The following is a 13,970-nucleotide window of genomic DNA, read 5'->3' on the forward strand; positions in this document are numbered from 1 at the left end:
ACGGAGGAGTTCAAAATTTGTACCGTGCTACTAAAACAACTGAAAAGTGTACTTTTACTCCAGGTGCAACGCTGGTTACAGGAACAAATCACGTTCACATTACACAAACCCATTCAACGATTATTTTCCAGAAGTCGCACCAAAGTGGAAGGCAACGATCATCAATGGCAAGCCGATTTAGCTGATGTCTCTAATTCGGCCACATACAATGTACTGTGTCATCATTTGCCTGGGTCGTGCCTTTGACTTCCAAATCGAGCTCTGAGCTAGTGCGAGCCTTAAAACTTACTGCGCCTGGTCGCAGCAACAACTAATCTTACCATCGGAGCTTCGGAGTGACAACAGGCAACGAAGTGGTCGTATTTGAGCGTCTGTTCGTTACATCCCCTACTGCTGTTCCCAAGAAACCTGGACTGATGATGGCGGGAGGTTGGGTGCGCATTTGCAAAACCAAAAGCACTTTCGATAAAGGTTATTTATTGAACTGGATTACCGAATTGTTTCGTGTCACTGCAAGAGTACGTCGCCGGCTTCCACGATTCTATATATTGGACGACATGAACGACGAAATGTTAAATGGAACTTTTCTACTTGCCCGAGTTATAACGAGTAACAAGAAGAAGACGACGTATACGACTTCGAAACCATTATCGATCATTGAACCCGTAAAGTACGCAAACGCCGAGTCAAAGAATTCAAAGTGCGTCCTAAAGGCTCTCCCCCGAGTTTGATTCTTTGGATCAACGCTTCGCAACTCATAGACTTTAAGAAGAAGCAATATCATACCCTTCAACATAGCATCAGTAGCTGCGACCGCTCCTTTTTCGAGTTCTTCTATTGAAGATTTACAAAAGCAGCCCCTGTATTTCTGTGAGATGAACGTGTATCTAAAACGCAAATTGGCGTTTTTGGGCAAATCTTTGTGGAGTACCGTGTCATTCGTGCCACAATTATCAATCTGAATTTGCAACAAGGAGACAAACAACTGTGGACTGTTTTACTTATAAGTTGCATCGCTTACCTTCTGCCAATCCATCCCTGAAATACTCTACCGTTAGCAACAACGGGTGCCTTGCGTCTAATGGCATTCAAATTCAAAAGTGTAACAACAATCCTCTTTTGGACACTCCTTGAACCTCGAGTGACTCCTCGGTAAGCAGAACTCTCGAATTATGAATAACCAGTTTTGCTTCACTTTACCCGGTGAAAGTTTCATCGATGTGTTTCCTAAGAACATTTTGTGCTGTTTCACGACCAAATTATATCAGGCCATCTAATTTGATCACGAAGCGTATTGGGAAGTGGCATTAGTAGCAATCATTCATCCCACACAAATCCAAAATGTCAGTAGAAATAAAACGATGTTTTTAGTAGAAATTCTAAACGAACAATTGGATGCCAGCGATACTAGTTTCTACAAATCCATAAAAAATTGCTAAATCTACATTGAGCAACTATAGGATGAAAATTCATGCAGGGTTTTATTTTAGTGCTCAAAATTTGGCAGAAAGAATAGGCATTATTTTCTACGCTCAGTTTGGCAAAGCCCTGGAGAACACGTACCTAAGTGTCTCGATCGAGTACCACAAACTAGCGAATTGCCTACTTGTGACTTTTCGGATGCCAAGTCGTTGTCCATCACGTTGCCTCCTGCATTGTTTTATATTTTGGGTGGAGACCTCATATTGTCCCAAATTCCAGAGACATCAATAACAACTTCCAAGTATTTTGTTACCGTGTTGAACTGAACGAAGGATGGCATTGGATCTCTACGTACTCCGACCTGGTGGAGTATATCGTGGTGGGAGACACAGCCGCACATTTACTGCGAGTCATTCCGTTCAAAGTGGATACTGTTACGGTTGCTACGTGGAAGGTGGAAACACCTATCACGTTCGCCGCAAATTTGTGCATCCTCATTATCTGCCTGTTAGCAAGTCATATTTCGACCGTTTCAACATTGGTATAAAAGAAAGTCTGGGTCAAAATATTCCATCCTCGAATGGAAAAGTCACGGTGAAACTACGTTTTCGAAAACGATTCTCTAGCAACTTTTAAGTCGTGTATCATGCGTACTGAGGACTCGCTCGACAGCGAAGACATGGTTTAGGATATGTGCTAAAATCTGCTTTTCGTTCGGTGTCTCCCGTCTTAAAACAGATGGTGACACGAGGATTGCACGCCTTGAAAAATGCTGCTTTGACGTGAGGAAAAAAGTTCTACAAAATGTCATCATAGCCACATAAAAACCCAAAGAAGCCTTATTGAGAGCTGGTAATAATGTGCTGCTTCAAACTGGAAAAGACATTTTGGTGCGACGAGGAACTCCTATAAATTCGCTGCATGCTACCAAGCAAGGCATTCATTCTTCCTTCACGCCACAGAAAGGACAAAGCAGAAAGAGACACACAAAAAACAACCTTCAAGACAATTTACAAACACGTTAAGGGAATGCAAAGAAAAGAAGAACAACCAGGGAATTAGACGTTTTTGATCATTAATCAGAACAAAATGATTCACTGAGAGTCTTGCGAATGTTCTGAGTCAGAACATGATTTGTTTGCCACGCCATCCCATCGAATTTCAAATCAAATGACAGACTGAAGATTACATCGCTCTGAATAGCAGTTACTTGTAATTAAGAAGCCAATATTTCCAAAAAGGACGACACCGCTCCTGGAGCCGATGCCAAAGTAGCTTCTGTCAACAACTTCATGCATTCCTTGTTCAGCAAAGTGGATTTGTACCTAAATAACAAAGTGGTCCGCATCAACATGGATACTTACCCTTACCAGTCTTACCGCTTAATGTTCGGAAAATACGCTTAAAACAACCATTGGGTGCTTGCGCGGTTTGGAAACCTTATACAAGTTCAATGACACAGCCCTAGTGGTAGTGGTATTCACAATGTGGAATTTTACGACCGTCGAAAGAAAATGCTGCAAGGGCTAAGTTTAGAACTGATGGATCGTTTGTATTTGGCTTTGTGGTTGCAAGACATGTATTGGCTGAACGGCTTGGATATCCGCCTAACATTGAATCGAAGCAGTAACTTTTTTCATACGATAGCCAATGCAAGCGTGTACGAAACCATCTTTCAAGAAGCCGGACTTTAAAATCGACGGGTGGAAGTGTTCCCAGAAGTGGGAAACGACATCAATTATACTTTGAGCAGATTTACCACCAAGTATCCGATACGATGAGTAGAAGTGAAAACCTTCACCATTGCCGCTGGACTCCGATCTAAAATAGATCATCTTTTCCAAGGACAGTTACCCAACGTTTAATCATCGGCACCGTCAGCAATGCAATCCTCAAAGTAGTCATGACTGCCAGTTCTTTCGAGTTTAAGCTCTACAGAGTGTTCAGAATAGAAGTCAGTCGAGACGGCAAAACCTTGTGTACCAGACCCTTCGGGCCTAACCTTAAACAGAAGGATTATTGAGATCTTACTTGTCCCTGAACGAAGCCACCGAACATGTATGTACCAACAGCAGTCAGTGCATTTCGTACGATTATTATGCAAGAGGTTATGTTTTGTGGGCTTTTGACCTCACTCCAGACCAAGGCAGGGACCAGGGACATTTCCACCCTATAAGATCTGGCCAACTTCGTGTGGAGCATTACGTTTCCTACAGTTCTAACCGAGACGGTGAACGTTTTCTTGTATGCGGAATTAGACAACACGAGAAGTCAACAGTGTGAGAGAAATGGTTCTAGACTATTCAAAAGTATGGAAGAATCTTATTCCTTTTGGATTGCGGGAAGTCTTTGGAGATGGGAAACGTCTTGTAAGCAGAACCAAAGGACAATACAAAAGTAGAAAAAGACAAAGATACCATCACGATGCCAATGTTGCAGCTGGAATATGAAGATATATTAGCCTCTTGTTTTGGTGACGACTTGAAGAATTAGATGGCTTATCCTTCATGAGATTATATAGAAAAAGGATGAACATTTGAAATGTAAGATGATGAGTAAAGAAGAAGATTTTGTGAAGTATTGGTTTGAAATCCCAATTCAATAACATTTTTTATCACCCTAATAAGATAATTTGACCGCCATTCTAAATTCAAACGTTTATTGGTCTGTTGGATCTATTATTTTAGTTATAAATAACTATCTACTTTTAAGATTAAAATTCAAGATAGGAAAATGTGAAACTAAAAGATCATGATGCTAATTAATGTTGTGAATTACACAATATTGGTACAATGATTTGCCCTTTTAAATGCAGCTAGACATAAATTAAAATCTAGCTCTACCTTGCGTTTCGGGAACATTCCTGCTGTTGTTTGATGTCTCCTCCCGAGTCCCTCTCCTCTCTCCAGGTTCGGACTTTATAAGGCGAATATGTGGACTGCTCCCACTCGTCTAAATCCTGAGATGCCCCCATAAAAGTGCATGCACAGAACCGGGGTGGTGCTAGGGGTATTAATCCCCACCAGACGTCTTGTGCGATGCAGACTGTTTGATGACGGGTATGTGTGCTACAATTCCCGGTCATTATCATTTTCCGTGGAACTTAAATGGCCCTAGAGTCGTACACAGCTTAGAAGTATACTTTGCATGCTTCAAAGCGTGCTGCAGTGTGGCTCTAATTCCCACCCACACGTTTAATTTAATATCCAGCAGTCCTGGAATTAACTGGCCGCGCATGCCCGAATGATCGAATGCGACCTGAATGAAAGTTGGTCAGTTAGTCAGTTTGATCATCCATTGTTGACGCGTCAGCACATACATATGTCTTCTAGATTAACAATGCTAAATGAAGCCCATGTGTATTTGCAGCGTGTCATGCAGAACCAGATGAAGAAGCCACACAAAAATGCGAGAATGTGAGAATGGGAAAAGTGGCGTAAGACCTCATCGAGGATACCTTAAGAGAAAAAACGAAAAAAGAGCAATAGTGGACAGAAAATTATAGAATCCAGAAACAATAACAGCAGCAGGAACAAGTGAGAGACTTTGTGGATTGTCGAGTATACACCAAGGAGTTTTCATTCTCCTTCCGAAGAAATAGGCTTTATTCCGTAGGAAAGTCTGCACCGCCAAAGAACAATCCTCCTTGCATACGTTAAGAAATTGACAAAACCTGAAACAAAATAAATCCTTTTCAGGGCTAACCCCAATCTCTAGAAAAGAGATACTACTACATTGACAAAAACTAACTCTTTTTGTGTTTTTATTTTTGCATGTTAGTGTGTGTCTATGTGTGCGTATGCGTGTATAATATTTTTGTGAGTAATGGATAGTCTATTTTGTGCGATTTCGTCTGATTCTCTTAGATTCTAAGATAATATAGGGCGCTTGTAATGGTGCGTATAAGATGTGTTGGATGGTATTTAGATGTTTTATGGTATATTTAATGTGATGGGATGTGTTTTTTTTGTGGTACTGGGGATACTATATATTTTCACCTTCTTCTATTACACTCTATGCTAATTGATGACGTTTTGTGGATAGTGTACTTAATGGGTGTTGAAACGGTATAGTTGGTGTGATGAATATTATATTTTTCTCTTGTAAGGAATAGTCTAATGTGTGAGACTTCATCCTCCTCTTATATTTTAAGGCAACACAAGGCATGTTGGATTGTAAATGGAATGTTCCATAGATTAGTTGATGTGTGATTATAGGCTTGAGAGATTTCATCTTCCAGTCTTAAACTCTAAACTAATAGCATGGCATAGGTGGTGTAATATATACTATTTTTGGTGGTGTAAGGAATGGTCTGTTTTGTGAGATTGTATCTGCTTATCTTAGACTATAAAGTAATTTGATGATATTGGAGTGTTGAATAGTATAGTTTTTATGATACATAGTCTCTTTGAAAATAATTTTTCATATAAGGAATATTTAACTTTTTTATTACTATAAAAATTTTAGAGCAAGAGAAACTAAGATGCAAACTATATCTGATCGATTCGATGTGAATAATATTTAACAGAATCCACGTTGAAACAGGTGCTAAACTCCATACGATATCAGATGAAGTAGAACTTGTCACTTTTGTATTGCGATATAAAATAAAGTTCATTAAAGTCAGTGTTACATGGAACCTGAGATGAATCTATATATTATTGGAGGCATTGAAATACCACCAAATTGAAAGATACAGCTACAATAATGAACAGCAGATTATAAGAAACTAAAGCATTTCTATTTTGTAGATTTTGTAAAGTTTATAATGAAGTATAGAAATCTGCACCAATACGTTTCTTCTTAGTGACGTATTTACTTTTATATACTGAACAAGAAAGTTTCTCTTTTTTAAAATAAATTATTTTTTGTTTAAAATGTATCTTTGCATGGGCTTACATCATTATATGCCAGTGGAATTAATAGGTGCATTACTACTTCGGTAAAACAAAGTTCCTAAATTTTACAATAAATTTGGGACTGCGAGGTTTTGCAAATTTAGCGTATACGTATCATTTTGGTTGGGTGACACATAGCAATAAGTCATTTAGGTTGAGTAGCTGAGAGTTTCCGTGATTCATGTAGAAAACTAGTTAAAAAAGAGTTAATAACTGAAGTCTACCGTTTTCTGTTTGGAATTTTTTGAAGGCGTTTCTTGATGGAACTTAATGATTATATAAATGTACACAGGACAAATTTAAAAGCTGTCGATACTGACGTGGAAGGACAGAGAGAAGGAGAGATAGAGCAGAAGAATACAAATGAAATGGGCCTAAAAATAACAAATATCAGGTCAGATATACGTCCTAAATGGAAACAGAAATAGTTCCGAAAGAGATATCGCTAGAGTGGCGATAAAAGTAGTATCGCCACTTTGGCAATGTCATTTTTCTCCGACCGAAATATTTTAGTATCTCACAATGAGATATATAACAAATGCTGTTTGTGACCTCTTGTGAATGTTTACTCTTAATAGACAATGAAACTAAACCAAAATATACAGCTACAGAAGCTGTAAATCTTCTCTCATATTGGAAATTTGGTTTTGTAAACATAATTGTAATTTAATCTTACTTACCTTTGCCCACCCCACCCTAAAACAACCAAAACAAAAATAAAAAAATTAAAACACAAGACAAATGTTAACAAATACCAAAACGCCGCCCCCCCACAACACATGAAGAAAAATAAAAATGTACATCAATGTCCTTGACTATAGCCACGATTCCTTGCAATGTCAGTGGTTACCGCAATTTTGTTTTATTTGCTTCGTTTCTTGTAAGCATTGATTAGTTCATTTTCAGTCATGCATTGGTTGCATGATGCGAGTCTGTGTGACTATGTTTGTATACAAGGGAACATACTTATATCTTTTAGTAAAAGACTGATTAATATGTGCTAATTATATCAACACTGTGCATTTGTCATATGTTATAGGTATGCCATTCCTGTCTATCAGGCCTACTTTGGTGCCGGCTCTGGGCCAACTGTGTTTGGTAACCTAATGTGTCTGGGAAACGAAACACATCTTAATCAGTGTGGATTAGGTGGAGGTTGTGGACATGAATATGATGCAGGCGTGTCATGTGTTGATGGTAAGGAATACTTCATATCTTTTAAACACCGGGCATACATTGGAGTGTATTTTCACCTGGTTACGTTGAATACATAAGAAAAGAACCCTAAGGTTTCCAGCATTAAATTGTATTTAGGATTTCTACTACTTGCGTGATTAGTATTATGCTATTCAAACGCAAAACAATTTCAGCAAAATGTTATATAAAAGTGATTATATATGTTTTTCTACATTTAGTAAGTTTTAACATAGTGTTTTGATTACCCATAAATGTACGCTTAACATTAACATTGCCTTCAATCGATATGCACCTTAATTTCCGCCAAACATTTGTAAAGTCTCTTAAACTGATTAAGCAGGTGTGAATAAAAGTTCTAAAAATGTGATGAAAACCAAAAGGGAACATCTCTGTGATTGCTAACGTTTATTGGATTTTAAAAGTCATTCATTTGTAGTGATGCTAACCCACAGGAAATTGCATATATAACAGTTCTTTTGTTTCATAAGTTGTCACTGAGATAATTATAAAGTAATTATCATTCAACCAATCTCAAAGGTGGGCGAGCCATAACCCCTTGTTTCACCTAATATCAAAGCGCTTGTTACGTATCATGTGGTGATACAATATTCAGCCATCCACTGGTCTTCAACACTAACGTTGTATTATACACGTGTATTTGTATTGTGCCACCTTAGTTATAGACTCCGCTTGTAATTATAAATATCTTATCAAAAATGATTAATATTCCTAGCTAAACTGTAATGTTATCAGGGATGTTGAATTATGATTCTTGAAAATGTAATTTGAATGTAACTAATATTACTATTATTAATTATACTGTATGAATATGAAATGCTGCACCTGAATAAAATCAATATAAAGACACAAAACAAGCCATGGTACGAAAAACGATCAATAGATATCATCATTTAAAATATTCATTCCAATTCTGCATCATTCTATTATTTATTAACATCTTTTATGTTCAGGTATCATACTAGGTTTTGTAATTGAGAGGATATCATAAGTTATTCCAGCTATTTTTGCCTGTGTTCTTTTATAATATTACCGTGGCTATAAAATATGTGTAGTAATGTAATCATACCATAGAGTAAAATGGGACCCTATGCTGCCGTGGGGAATTAACACTATAGCCGCCATTTGGAAAGTATGGCTTGTAGGATATGTCATGGTGAGTGATATTTACAAACAAACACACTAATTTATATTATCTAATCTAGCAAAATCTCGTTGTTTCTTCAGAAAAGCAGGTAACAATTCACTGCACGTATCCAATACAGCGCGGCAAAAAGAAAAACAAAATAATTACCTTTGTACAAAAGTGAAAAACCAAACTTATATTGGGCATCTTGCAATATACTTGAAAATAAAGATTCCCGTTTCATACCAGGAAGTAATAATTCGACTAAGATAAAGCTTTTGTGCACTTTAGTCTTACAGTTTCTACTGGTTCTCAAACCGTGAAACAATATACCTTTTTCTGTTACGATTACTGTACGGCTTAATTGAACAAACAAATGGTTAACAATACAACGATATCTTGATATACTGCGAAACCAGGTTATCGCTTGGCGGAGAGAGAGAGAGAGAGAGAGAGAGAGAGAGAGAGAGTCATCAGTGAAGGTCACACTGCAACACCCTTGAATTATTTAATTATGAAACCTTTTGCAAATTAACATCGAGTAAATTTCCAACGATATCAGAAACTTCTACTTACAGTGGCAGATTGAACGATTTTAAGTCCGAAGTAGAGACATTGGCCACGGTAGCAATTGACTTGTTCTACGACTCTCTGGTTACAAGCCAAGTAACATAAAAACCTCAAAACAAACAAGTTATGTAAAACTTAGCAAACAATTTAATTATCAGTTATACATTAAAACGTTAGAAAAACTTACAGTATTATGAAGTGAATCCAAACTAGTCCTTATAAAGGTCTATGAGAGTCTTACATGAATGGAAAGTTCCGTATACATGGTAAAACCTGAAATGTACTGGTGGTCCAAGAACCGTGACGTCCAGAAAAATATTATGCTCCAAATAATAAGCACTTTCTATTTCCACTGAACGTCCAGACAAATGTTTTTCCTCTAGAATAGCATTGAAGTACAACATAAAACACGTCTGCAGATGTACAACATGAACACGATAAGTCTGAATGACGCCAAACATCGGAATGAAACTGATTGCTTGATTATCTCCTTTCATATACTGTATATTGTGCCTTTATTTCACACTAGACCCCACGTCACAAAATACACTACTCATTTTGCGTTGATTTTGGCCTATACATTTGACCTAGCCTAACCAATGGAAAGTTACAGAATTATTCTAGAAACGTCCAAACCCTATCAGCCACTGAGAAATGAAGCCATACACTCCATTTAAGTCTTATTATTAAGATTATTATTAATAATTGTCAACACATACTTAAACATCTGGTTATAGATCTCATTCAACTACTACTCTCTGAAGATACTCGGGTCACAAAGGCAGATCTAACTAAAGATATTCTGTGTACATTATAGACATGAATGAATATGATACAAATAGTGATAAAGTGATGCACTAGGAGTTACAAAAACATAGTTATACATAGTAGTTGTTTGAATCTATGTTTGTTCAAGTTGAAACGACAGTGGTCGACCAAAGCAACAGGCTCGATTCTTGCCTGTTTTATGGACACAGTATTTTACAGCAAATACATTATAGAAAACGATAAATCGTTGCAAAGAGGCTTTAATATATTTGATCCAAATCAATAATTATACAGGCATACACATTTTTGTTTACGAAAGTGCTGCATAAATCTGGTTACATGACAAGAAAATTAAATAATCCGTAAGATTTTTGTTGTAATATTTATGCAAGATTGTTCGTGCACAGAATTTTGTAAATATTATAAGGCGATACTCTTAAGACTTCTCAGATACCATTTTCGAATGCAGTGCTGAACATTAACAACCATACAATCAAACTATTTAAAAGTATTTAAATTCTAAAATTTGAGAATTATGAACCAAACATTTAAGAGTTCTACAAAGTGTGCGATTACTTCACCTCTTATGTCCATTTATGCTTTCTCACTGAAGATCACAAATGGACGATAAAAATGTTTAAGAGAAATGGAGGAACTCATTATTATCCTAAGATTTAAAGACATAAACCATACAGCATCAGTTTTTATGGTTAATAAGTATCTAAATATGCCCATATTTGTTGTATTTTGTATAAAATCTCATAGTACAAGACGAAAAGTCAGTGTCTTTATTTGAAACAATAGATAATCTCTGGAAATTCTCATAGTAAGTAGCCAGTTGATAAATGCGAGAAGCAATTCAACAAAAGGGGATATAAATTTACAAAATGCAACTATCAACACTAAAATTGAGTATAGTGTTGAGAAAATTAAGTAAAGAAGAGAAAAGAGATTCATACCAAAACGAGACTGTGCATGCATTATAGAATAGGTATAACACACGAATATCTCTGCAAGTACATGTTACTAGCAAACTGTGTTACTGTGCCTTAAAAAACATGAAACAAACTATGTCCATAGATGTACTTTCAGGAAAAATATTGATACAAATTCAGTTAGTGTAATGTGAGCTAGAGTTCAAAACGAAATTGTCACCTAGGAGCTAACTTTGTCAAATCAATCCAGAACAGTCTGTGATCATGCAAATATAACACCATTATATGAAGAGGCCAGAAACAAAGCAACGGCATCGTTTTGTGTCACCTAAATATTTCAAAGTTGCTTTTGAAGAGGAAATGATTGATTCATATCCATTGCTACTGTCATCAGAGTTAAGATCGTCCAAAAGGAAACTCGTTCAGTAGCCCCTAATGGCTATTTTCACATTAAAGCTCAAAGTGACTACCAGACAATTCTAAAACAACGCTTAAACTTGTGCTGTCTAATTTAAATGTTCAGGTCTCATCAAATCCCGGCAAGGACTGGGACTACACTTATTACGAAACTGTAGGAGTTTATGTTAGAAGAGTTGAAAAGGCAGCGCCAAGCCGAAGATCAATATATATTTGACCTTATTCAGTCCACAATCGTACGAAATATCCTTTCTGGATCGAATTCAGTACTCCTGATGAATGAACCTCTTCCAACATCTTGGACAAAAATCGACAAGTCTAACAATACAATGATGAAATTAACATGAGAGATGAAAAAGCCACTGTTCACATGATTCGCGTTTCACCTCCTTTGGGCAACGGAGAACGCAAATTATTATATGTCGATCATCTCGCATATATTAAACAAAGTATAATACAGCTTGACAACGATGAGGATTACATGTTTTTGCAAGCGCGATGGTGGTGACTAGAACTCATCCGGAGAAAACCGATACACAAGAATGGAAACGACAATTGGAAAGAGCTAACAATAGAAAGAAGCAGAAATCATCATGAACCTCAAGCAATACAGAAAATCCAAGAAGTGCTTACCACTACTTATTCGTGGAATGTATGTCCGCAGACATCGCATGTATCGAAGACCCCATTTCCCAGGCGGTAAATATATCCGTTTCTATAATCTACAAAATGAATTTCATGCTATTACCTGTATTACAGGATTCATAGAATACTATTGTGGCAAGTTTGACCACGTATTCAATCATCTTTAGCAATATTTATATATTATGGATAGTGATGCGGTACTGTTTATCGTCACTATCTTGTGATCCTGCTAAAAACGGAATGATTCAATGATTTACCTGAGGACGAACACTTGCCAACTGAGATTAGTACGACAACTAATCGAACAATAGCAGAGTGAGTGTTAATTATCTATATGTGTCCAAAAAAGACAACGTGTTCGTACCAATTTAAAAGCTTACTCGTTTGATTTTTTCCCAGGAACAAACGAAGTCCTTTTTAGTTATAAAGTTAGAATATCAGTGTTGCATTCAGAGACATGAGCGGACAAAGTATAGGATCACCAGAACAACAATAAGAAAAATGAACATGTGTAGATTATATCTACTGTGAACGTACTAGAGACAGTCACATTCCTAACTTTACTGTAGCTCATAGTGCTTGCCTCAAATGCATTAAGGAATCTTTAAATCATCACTGCAGTATGATGTTCACGTGGGATAAAGACATAGAAAGATATTTCGTGGCTGCTGAGTTTCTCGTGATTCTCCGCAGAAGATAATATTTTTAAGGCACTCGCTACACGTCACTAGCAGTATGTACAGTGGATTGAACTTCAGGATGAGGCTGAGAAACATGTCTTTAAAAGCTGCTTCTTAGGTCAAAGGAGGTCAACGAGGTTTGGAGAAAACCAATCCGACCCAGGGAACAACCCTATAGATCGAAATTTAGACCCATGTTCCCTATAGATGTGAGTCAGCTTAAAATACCAGCCCTCCGATCATCACCTCTACAGGCTCAACTGAAGAAACAAGCATAGAGTCTATCCCATTTTGAATCATTATCAACAGATGAACTCACTCGTCAAGCTCTCTCTGATTCTAGCCACCAGATCTAGTTGTTTCTTCCTCTCAGTAGCCTCTTTGGTGAATGTCGAGATATACTTACGATCTTTAGAGACGTTATGCACACGCTGGTGGAAAGAGACTCACCCGCTCAATACATGCGTAGATCCGCAATTGCTGCCGATAGCCAATTCACCATGACGTGATTGTCGCTGTGGATGTCCAAAATCACACCATCGACCACGGACATGCTCGAACTGGAATGGATGTTAGCCAAATTCAGGAAGAAACTGTATTTCGAACAACACCGCATTTTCATGCAGCAATTCGTTGCTGCTCAAGTCACCACCTCGTAGAGAGTCGCCACCAATCCCGACAGCGAACTTCATAGACACGTATTTGTGGCATTTCAGCTGTCTGCGTAGCGTAACGATCCAACAGGAAACAAACACATCTTTAATAATGTCAACCTGTCTCGCATTAAAGTCCGCAACAACTCCAGACAATATCCAGAGCGAGAACTTGAGTGAATCTTTGCCGTCACTGCCCACATTTTTTCTCGCGCGTACATGTTGCTGGTGAAAGCCACAAGGAAGTATCAAGACGTTGAGACAGGCACGAAAATCTCAATGGACGATTTCGTTCCTTGTAACCCATTTTCCACTTATACTACTCCACACATTCCAAACGTCTTAAGTGCGAATTACCTCTGCTACTTGTTAGTCACCTCAGACCGATTCATGACGCTGTACGTATTCAGTTGAAAAATGACTATCGTTGTATCGACAACCATGCCCAGAAAAAGTCACGACGTGAAATTGGCTCCAATGCCACTACCATCATTCCCTTCATCAAGATCATGGCTCCCAAGATATCTGCTTTCGTCCTTGGCTCTTATCTCTGGCTGTAGCCACAGGGGCTACTAAAAAGCAGTCATGGGTCCAGGCATGCATGGCAGCAGAGTGTATGGAAGAGGAGATCGACGTGCCAT

At 37.7% G+C, this 13,970-nt stretch overlaps 1 protein-coding gene across 2 annotated transcripts in view; it reads left to right on the forward strand.

The window, feature by feature from the left end:
• LOC149797059 (scavenger receptor cysteine-rich domain superfamily protein-like) overlaps positions 1-13,970 on the forward strand; it is a 226,352-nt gene that overhangs the window by 85,838 nt on the left and 126,544 nt on the right. For both annotated transcript variants that reach the window (XM_089961739.1, XM_089961738.1), the window contains exon 4: positions 7,360-7,517. In XM_089961739.1, the coding sequence (XP_089817865.1) occupies positions 7,360-7,517 (158 nt within the window). The remainder of the gene's footprint in view (positions 1-7,359; positions 7,518-13,970) is intronic.

This window comes from Sinohyriopsis cumingii, chromosome 6 (assembly GCF_028554795.1).
Source record: "Sinohyriopsis cumingii isolate HCF-2022 chromosome 6, ASM2855479v2, whole genome shotgun sequence".
In the NCBI taxonomy this organism is placed as follows: domain Eukaryota; kingdom Metazoa; phylum Mollusca; class Bivalvia; order Unionida; family Unionidae; genus Sinohyriopsis; species Sinohyriopsis cumingii.